Source organism: Loxodonta africana, chromosome 9, assembly GCF_030014295.1.
Source record: "Loxodonta africana isolate mLoxAfr1 chromosome 9, mLoxAfr1.hap2, whole genome shotgun sequence".
In the NCBI taxonomy this organism is placed as follows: domain Eukaryota; kingdom Metazoa; phylum Chordata; class Mammalia; order Proboscidea; family Elephantidae; genus Loxodonta; species Loxodonta africana.
In genome coordinates this window covers 45115678-45125174 of record NC_087350.1, presented here as the reverse complement: position 1 = coordinate 45125174, position 9497 = coordinate 45115678, and the positions used below count along the sequence as shown (strand labels likewise).

The 9497-nt window shown below is 53.8% G+C and overlaps 1 protein-coding gene across 1 annotated transcript in view; it reads left to right on the top strand.

The window, feature by feature from the left end:
- Positions 1-201: 201 nt before the first annotated feature.
- Positions 202-9497, top strand: part of ASS1 (argininosuccinate synthase 1) — a 54888-nt gene continuing 45592 nt past the window's right edge. Inside the window, exons 1-3 of the mRNA XM_003407571.4 lie at positions 202-272; positions 5129-5190; positions 7093-7202. Coding sequence (XP_003407619.1) covers positions 7098-7202 — 105 coding nt within the window. The 5' untranslated portion in view covers positions 202-272; positions 5129-5190; positions 7093-7097. The remainder of the gene's footprint in view (positions 273-5128; positions 5191-7092; positions 7203-9497) is intronic.

Genomic DNA, 9497 nt, shown 5'->3' with positions numbered 1-9497 from the left:
GCCAGGGGCCGGAGGGTTTGAGGTGGGTGGTGGAGAGAAAGCCGAGAGGGGAGGCGTGAGACGGGAGGGAGAGGCGAGTCCCCGACCGCTCACAGGTCGCCGCGCGCGCAGAGAGGCTCCCGGAGGGGGCCGGGCCAGGGGGCGGGGCCTGCTGCGCGCGTCCCCCCCACGTGTCCCCTGTCCCCGGCCCTGCCCCGGCCGGGTGCTTATAACCCGGGATGTGCGTCGCTGCCGGCCCTGCTCCGCCGCCTGCCACCAGCGCCTGGCCACCGGTAAGCAGCCTCGGGCCTAGAGGGGCCGGGGGTCCCCCCTTTCTCACTCCCTAGCCTAGGGTTACCTTCCCCGGAAGCCCCCTCCTCCTGCGCGGCCCGAGGGCAAGCCAGGGACGGAGGGCGGACCTCTGAGTCGCTGCTCGCCTTCGGCTGTAACCAAGGCTGGAGGGAAAGAGGCAGACACCAAGAATTCTGTTGCTCAAACTCCTGCGGCCGGATTCCTGGGCTCCTCCGGCGGCGGGGATGGGGCAGGGCACGAGTCCCGGTTTGAGAAGTCGGGCTATCTCCCCTTTCTTTCTGGATTTTTTTCTCCCGTTCCAGCTTCCTCTATGCCGCGAACTCCCCAAATGGAGAATTTGAGGAGTATAGAGAGTGTGGGGGCTCTCGACCATCTCGCCCCCTCTCTGATCCACTGTCTCTGACTCTGCCTTTATTTTTCTTTCTTTCTTTGCGTGAAACCAGAGTTCCAGCTCCACCTCAGCCCCTCACTTCTGGGGCTTGGCCCTATAGCTTTCTCCTAAGCCTCAGTTTACCCTGGGCAGACGGGCACCTTGACCCTCTCTGCAAGCCCCATTGCCATGAGTGTGATTGCGCTCTCTCCCCTGCAGGGGGCGGCAGACGCGCTTTAGCCTCCTAAAGGGTATTTGCTCGGTACCCAAGAACGGGCTAGTGGCCTCGCCTTGGGCGGCGTTGCCTGGTTTCCGCCTGGCAATGGCTCGGGCGGTGGGAGGAGCAGGTTCTCTGGAAACATCTGCGGTCTGGATTGCTGTTGCCTTTGGCCCCTGTGGATGGCTGCGCCCTCGAGGGAGAAGTGTAGGAAACTCCTCTCACATCCTGCCAGAGCTCCTCCTGACTAGGAGGCCCAGTGACTGCGTTACCTCCGTGTTCCTCTCTGTGGAGTGGGGGCGTCTCCTTGGGAGTAGCCCTGTCTGGCTGCCATCTCCAGGCAGGCACAGACCTGTACTTTCCCCAGGGGTAGGTCGGGAGGGCCCTGGGCCTTGATCCCTCCTCTCCAAGTCTACAGCCGAGTGACAGGAGGGGTAGGTTCTGGAGTCCAGCAGACCCAAGCCCCAAAGGCAGGTACAATTACAGGATACCTTGGGCCTGCACCCCCAGCTTCCCAAGCCTGTTTCACCATCTGTCTGAGCACAGACTCAAGGCTCAGAGCTCAGGAGACTTTTGCAGATATTAAGAGGCTGATGAAGAACTCTGTAAACCAGCCCATTTAACCCTTTGGTGACCCAAATAGTTTCTGCTTTGAATTTTTTGTTGATGTCATGTGTTTTCATTAACGGAAGCATGCTGAATCACTGACTGTGTCTGAATTTTTGGTAGGTAGTATGGATTTTTTCATCTTACTCCCTCCCACAAGCCTACCCTAAGTGTTTAGTGTTACATATAAAGGCTTGTGAGGTCCGCTGGCTCTGACGGTAGCCTGTTCACCCTAGTCCATGGTCCTAGAGGCCTTGGGAATGGAGCCAGGGTTTGTGCCCAACTTGCGGAGGTTGGGTAAGGGTGGCCAGGCCCAGACACACCTGCTGTGTAAGCACTTTCCCATGCCCCATGGGTCCTGAGAGGCAAGGACAGCCAGATGCCTTCATCTGAGCATGCAGCCCCTAGGGTGAGTGGCTTGCCTATGCATGGGTACCCATGTGGACAGAGGTAACCTCACTGGAATTAAGGGTCCAAGGCCCTGGTTACTGCTGCGACACTTTGGCTTTGGCCAAAGTTGATCTTCTGGGGACTGGTTCCCTCCCTTCTGCAAGACAGGCTCCCTCCCTAGACTTGAGGTAGGCCAGGCACCCATAGGTACTTACTTCAACATTATGAGCAGGATAAATAAATGGATGAGTGTACTCTTTCCAACATAACCAAATGCTCTTAAGAGAGGGTTTGTTTATCTCTCACCGGGGTCTGGGAAGGCTTACTTAGTCTTCCTAACCCCTTCCTCACGGCATTTTCATTAATACCAGAGACTAAATCTTCCCAAGCCAAAGCAGACTTCCAAATGACCCCCAACACTGAGAGGAGGAAGGTGGCTGGAGTGTTGGGGTCCCTGAGAAAGTTTGGTGTTCCTGGTTTGATTCTCAGGCCTCAGGAATCCTGCAGATGAGAACTTCAGCCAGCTCAGTGTGTGGCTCCCTTGGGCAAGCCTGTTGACCTCACCTGTCAATTGAGAAGAAAATCCCTCCCCTGTCTGTCACCATGGTTGTGTAGATAAAAATGAGCTGAATCTTGTTAGTGAATGGGAAGACTGAATCCAGTAGAAGGAGGACAGTGGCACCTTCAGGTCAAAGTATGTGATTGCAGCCTAGCTCTATTAGACACAAATTAGGATTGCCCAGTGATGAGAGCTGAAATCCTAGACTGAGGTAAGTAGGAGAGAATTCTTACAGCCTAGGTGGAGCCATGGTTTTTAAGAAAGTTATAATGAACCCAGCTCAGCTGAGTTAGAATGTTGTGGAGAGGTTCTAGAGGAACATTCTATAAGGCTGTAGACCTAAACTGCATCATGCAGGACATTAAGAGAAGGAAAGACCAGTGGTGATTCATTGGGGATTTTATTCTCTAGAAGATATATAAAGTGAAGGAGAGAATATATGGGGTCTCTTTGAGGCCAGGGAGGATAGTGAATAGTGTAGTAAAGAGCATGGGGTCTGATGTCAACCTAGATTTGAATCCCAGCACTGCCATTCACTAGCTTTGTGACCTAGGGCAAGTTGCTTAACCCTTCTGAGCATCAGGTTCCTCATACGTAAATAGGAAGTAATAGTAGTCCTTACCTTGAAATGACGTGTGTGGGGGAAATGAACCCGGTGTTTGCTTTTGTAACCATTCCAGCTCTGAAGTGTTAAAGTTGCACAAATTTTCCTTAGTGCTGAGCGAGTGCCTAGGCTGGCCCGGCATGTTCACTGGAAGCTGGTGGTGTGGCTCTGGCTGGGGCCATGGAGAATGTCCCCTGCCTTGCCAACTAAGGCCCAGCTGGCAGACGTCTGGGCATGGGGCCATCTTCCCTTCCAGGTGTTCCTGACCTAGTAAGGGATGTCCATGCTGGCACTGGGAGCTGGGAGGCACAGATGCTCTTGGCAGTGGGGAAACCTGCCCTGGGCCCTTCCTAGAGGAGGCTGAGTTTAACCGGGATGTGCCAGGCGCCTCCCCCAGGAAGGAAGCCCAGTGTCGTAGGATGTCAGAACCAGAAGGGCTTTTAGATTCGCATGCAGATGATGAAACTGAGGCCTAGAGAGCGAAGGACTTGCTCAAGGTCAGCCCATGGCAGGGGTAAGGAAGTTTAGTGGGCAAGTGCTTGATGCCTAGCTCTGAGCTCCCCACCCTCCCCCTCTGCCCCCAGCATCTCACTGAATCCTCGCCATTGCCCTGTGCGGGAATGGAGGACAGGCTGTTCTCACCCCCATTTTGCAGATGATCAGCCAGGTTTAGAGCTTAAGCAACTTGAACTAGGTCTGGTTGACTCAGCCACTGTGCCTTCCTGTAGTGAGTACTCACTTGTGGATTCTAGCTGTGGCTCCTTCTTCATCATCTATCCTTCCCCAGGTCAAAGTCTCAGCTTCATCACATGGCCCAGGGACTGCTGTGGCAGCGAGAGGTGGCAGAGGGAGGAAGGACCTTCACCAGGTGCTGGGAGGGCAGGAGCTGATGCAAATGTCAGATTGCATCATTTTCCCCGCCCACCTGCCCAGCTAATCTTTGTGCGTTCACACACAGACCCAAATACACCACACATGCACACATACCCACACATGCTGGCACACTCACACGCATGCACATGCACTCTCTCAGGTGTACACTCACTCCTGGGGCAGCCATTCTTGCATGCTGTTCAGATCCAGTGGTACCCACCATGCAAAGCTCCTCAGTGCCTATATATGCACGCAGCCTGGCACTCAGGAGGGGCCCTATTTCTGGGTGAGAGCATGCATAGCATTCCAGACTGTGGGGATCCTGGCCCCTCTTTTAACTGACAGGAACTGGCCTCCAGAGAGTAGAACCAGCAGGGTGGTTCTGGGTATCTGCCATATGTCAGGCATGGTGGGACCACTGAGGCACAGCAGGGGCAGGTGAAGGTGATCTGTCTGTCTCCACGGAGCTGCCCCTCCTGCCCCCACCTGTCCTCTTGACTCCACGTGGCTTTGGAAAGTGTCAGAAGCAGGGGTGTCTTTTAGAGCCGGGTAAATCTTGGGACAGGATCATCACTTCCTATCTCAAGCCCACCCTAGTCCACGGCCAGGGTGTCTGGGCCACTTGAGACTCGCCAGACCACACCTTCCCCAGCACATTCCTTCCCTGAGCCTTTCCAGAGAGGGGTAGATTTGTACCTACCAACAGGGGGTTATGGAGCCCAGCTGGTCTGGGTTTGAATCCTGGCTCTGCCACTTACCACCTAAGCCAGACCTTGGGCAAGTTCCTTAACCTGAGCCTCAGTTTCCTTGTCTCTAAAATGGGGATAACACTAAAGTGCTCAGCCCGTGATAGACACGTTCATTATCTTGATTGTGGTGATGGTTTCACATGAGTCGAAATTTACTAAATTGTACACTTGAAATATGGGCAGTTTATTAGATCTCAATTAGATTTCAATAGAACTGTTTAAAAAATATGCGACAGGATACACCCCGCCTCTAACCACAGCCACCATCACACACAGACACACAGAGTAAGAACACAGGTACTCCCTAAGAGCTTCCTGATGCAGGAGACTGATGCTCTGAGACTTCTGGGCCTCCCTGCTCAATGAGACTGCTCAAAAGGAGTTCGGGTGGCTGGGGAAGCCAGGTTCAGGGCCTCTGGCACCACCTGGGCTGTCATGCCAGGCAGCTGAGCAGCTTTTGCCTTTGCAGAGTGGTTTGCTAAGCTGTGAAGAGAGATTCTGGAAGCAGAGAATCCACACTGCCAATTCCAGGTACTTACTACCCTGAGTCCTTGCTGCCTCCCTCTCCTCCTCTTTCCCTCCATCCTCGACCAGTTGCCCATCTGCGGTTACCATGGATACCATCTACTGGCTCCAGGGTCAAGGTCTCTTGAGTCACCAGCAGGCCAGGTCCTGGGCAATCCAGCCCAGCCAGCCAGGAAAGGGCCTGGCAGGCAGGTGAATACACATTGGAGGGGAGAGTTGTGGACATTGATCAGAATTCCCCTGCTCCCAGCCTCACTGTTCTAGAAGGTGTTTTCCCCTCCCAGTCCAAAGAATAGCAAGGGCCTGTGAGAGGGGGCAGGCCAGCTGGTGGGCTTTTGGGATATGTTAGGGACTGCTTGGTTCTGTCCATGTGGCTGGGCTCCAGGTCATACATGGCTGTATGACCCAGGACAGCCACTTCACCTCTCCAAACCTTCAGGCACGTAGGAAGTGCTCAGGACAAAGGAGCCTGCATCACTACAGTGGCAGTGGCAGGTAACCCTTCTAGGCTCCCATAGATCTGTGGAGGGGCGTCTACAGCTTTTCCCATTGATGTCTAATAAGGAGCCCTCATTGACTCCAACTTGGTCAGATTCCAGTGGAAACACTCCCACCCAGACACAAACCTGCCTCCTCTAAATGTGGGACAATGGCCCAGGTGTCCATGGAGCCTGGAACAGATGGCCTGGGTTCAAATGTGGCCCTCCCCTCTGCTGACCATATGACCTTGGGAAGGTGACCTTGCCTCTCTGACCCTCGGTTTCCTCTTCAGCAAAGTGGGCACAGTAACAGCGCCTATCCTCAGGGCCCCATGGACGTGCCAGGGGAGGCAAGAAAAGCCCTAATTCAGCCTGAGGGGTCAGGGAGAGCCTGCTGGACAGAAGGAACAGCTGCTGGAAGGGAAGGGAAACAGGAGGCTGTGGAGCATTGGGGAAGCTTGAGTGTAGCTGAGGAGTGGGAGCAGGTGGGAAATGGGCATCTGTACCTTCTGCAGAGCTCATCCAGGTCTCCTGGGAAGGATCCCCAGGTTAGAGAGAGGCATTATGCCTTGGCCTGTCTCCATCCCTCTCTGGGACTCAGTTTCTCCACCTACACATTGGGAGAGCAGGTCTCTGAGCCCCTCCCCACTGAGCATTTTTATTCACCACAGTGGACCCTGAACACCTCGGTGAATAAAAATTTGGAAGAGCCGCGATTGCTAAAATCCACATGAGCAAAGGGTAAATAGGGCACTGGGTGGGAAAGGTTCAAGTGCGAGGCAGTAATCACGATGGGTAAGAGCCCAGGTTCTGGAGCCAGACCAAACACGAACATGTGCTCTGACCTCGAACACCAGTGTCTGCCTCTGCAATGGAGATGACAGCACCTACTCCATGGGGTCATGAATAGGGTTCAGGCCTGGCACTGTCTGCTTCTCAAGGAGCAGTTGTGATTGGGAACATGTGTGCTGCCAGAGGCTCAGGGCTGAGGCTCAGGGCCAAGGCCTCCTCCAAGTTTCCCAACTGCCCAGCAGCCTTCTTTCCTCCTGGCCCTGGCCCAACGGCTCAGCTCAGATGTCTTCTCTCACTGGTGGGGCACTGGCTCAAAGAGGTACCTCCCCCCGCCAGCCCCCAGCTATGCTATCAACACTCCAGGCCCCAGCGTGGGATGGGTTGTGTGTGCAGGGTCAGGGTTCCCCCAGGGTGGAGGGGGTATGACTGGAGGAAGGACAGCTCCTTAGCTGGCCCTGATTACTGGTATACACCCTGTTCCCAACCCGCCAGTGACGGATTGTTCAGGGACTAAGTCCACCCAAGGCAGAGGTGGGGGTTGGGGGCTGGGCTAGGGGACTGGCCGGGGGGAGCTGAGCCAGGCAGGCCAGGCCTTTCCGGCTCCTGGTCACTCACGCTCTTCCTCAATCCCCTCCAGAGAAGATGGCCAGCAAAGGCTCCGTGGTTCTGGCCTACAGTGGCGGTCTGGACACCTCCTGTATCCTCGTGTGGCTGAAGGAACAAGGCTATGATGTCATTGCCTACCTGGTGAGGAGGTGCCTTGTATGTCTGTCTTTCCACCTGTTTGTCCTGCTGCTCAGCCAGCCAGCCATTGGCCAGTCCCTAGCCGGGTCATCTGCCTGTCTGCTCATTAGCACTTGTCCAAGCCTAGCTTTCCCCTCTCTAAGCCTGTCTCCGACTGTAGGGAAATAGCTTCTCATTGTACTGCCTTACTTTCTCCATCTGTAGAATGGACATCCTCAGTGTCCCTGAGGTCTGGGATGCCCCCAGAGCAGGGAGGCTGTCATGCTGATGACCAGAGCGGGACACAAGGAGTGGCTTGGCAGTGCTGCTGGGCCAGCCTGCCTAAAGAGGGACCATGAGCTCAGGCCTGAAAGCCGTGGGGAACGCACACAGTCTTCTCCTTTCTGGAGTCCCCCATCAGCCCCCAGTAATTCAGCAAAGATTGTCAGACCCTACACTGGCTGAGATCACCCAGTTCTGGAATGGTAAATAGGTCATCGGTGTTAAATGACAGATTCTGAAGCTGAGTTATAAAAAATTTTCACAAAGGTTTTGTTTGGGAGTAAAACAAATTGCTGCAGCAAGGAAGCCTGGCACTCAAGAAGAGATATCAAGGGCTTCAGTTTGAGAAATTTTATAGAAACTTTGAGAAAGTTAATTGGAAAAAAAAGGACATAAGTTCTGGGAAGTTGTTATGTAAGCAAAGGCAGGTCCTGTTGAAGCAGGGGCAAGTTTGTGATTAGTCCACACATCCTTTTTTTCATTTGCAATAAGTTCAAGGGTTCTTGGCTTTACTATAAGGAAGTCTCAAGATCAAATGGGCTTGGAAAGTCCCAGGGAAGTAAGGTTTATAATTTCCAGTGGGAGCAACTGGGGCTGGTCTGTGGTTATGGTTGCATCTGGTTGACATAGGTCATAGGTAACAGGCCGTGTATGACGCCACTTCCCTATCCAGGGTGCACAGCGGACATCACTAATCAAATGAGCTCTACTTCTGATGAACCTGGACACAGCCTCTGAATCCTTCTCCATTTGGCTGTGCTATTCAGGACTTTGCTTGCAAGTTCCAAAATCCAACTCAAAACAGCTTAAAGAAAAAAAAAAAAAGACAGTTCTTGGCTCATATAATTGAGAAATCCCGGAGTGGAATAGGCTTCAGGCAAGGCTGGATCCAGGTGCTTATCCAGGATCTGTCTCCATCTCTGCTTGGTTTCAGTCTTGGCCTCACCACATGGCAGGCAAGATGACTGCCAACTAGCCCACACTCACATCATCATGGCCTAGCATTCCCAGAAAGAGAAGGTTTCACCAGTGGCTCTGGTGGCAGGGCCCAGGGAAGACTTTCATTGACCTTTCTGAGTCACTGCCCACCAAGTGTTGGTCACCATGGCTATGATACGGGAGGCTCTGATTGGCCCATGGGAAAGAGACATGATCTGCTCCACTCCATCCATGTGGAAAGGGGTCTCCCCAAGAAGGAAGATTTTGTCCCCCCAGGAAATGGGGATGGGGCTCTGGACAGACAAAAGCTCAGCTGTTGCCAAGAGTGGTTGTTTACAGTTGAAGTCAATATGCCCAGTCTAATTACATCCAACCCCCTCGTTCAGGTGGGGAGAGTGAGGCTCAGAGAGGGGAGGCTGCTTGTTCAGTCACCTGGTAGGTGGAGCCACAGCTTTGAGTGGATGCAGAGGCCCCATGGTGTGCTTCATCTTGCCATCTTCAGCACAGTGGGGTGGTTGGAATTTGGATCTGGCTGTCCAGACCCCTGGGCCACGAGTTGGCAGATATAAAAGCTGAGTGACCTCAGACAAGCACCTGCTGGGCTCTGGGAAGCTCCTGGAATCTAATGAGCAGAGTGCAGGGAGCAAAGGTTCGGGCCAGAGTCTGGGCAGCAGGCCAGAGTCCAGCTGGCAGAAAACATGTCAGTGTCTAGACAGGAGTCGAGGAGCCAGAAGTCGAGGCCCCAGCTGCAAGAACAGCGCCGGGAGCTTCCAGGCACAGGCTTCTCTGGCTCCTGCCGCTGGACACCTCAGGATGGATAGTCTCTGCCTTTGACAGGGGCCTGGCAGTTCCTGACAAACCAACCTTTGTACTGGCTTTAGGGAAGTTGAATTCAAGGGAAATCTTTGACCTCCCTAGGCAATCCCAGCAAAAATTTGCATTCCAGAAGCCTGTGTACACAGGGCAGAGCTTAACCAGTCCTTGGCCCATGGGAACTGCTTTCCGGCACACTTGGGCAATACAGTTCCAACTGCGGTCAGCTTCTGGAGGTAGTTCGACTTTTCCAGACCCTGGTTTGTGCCCTTTCTCCTTACTGTG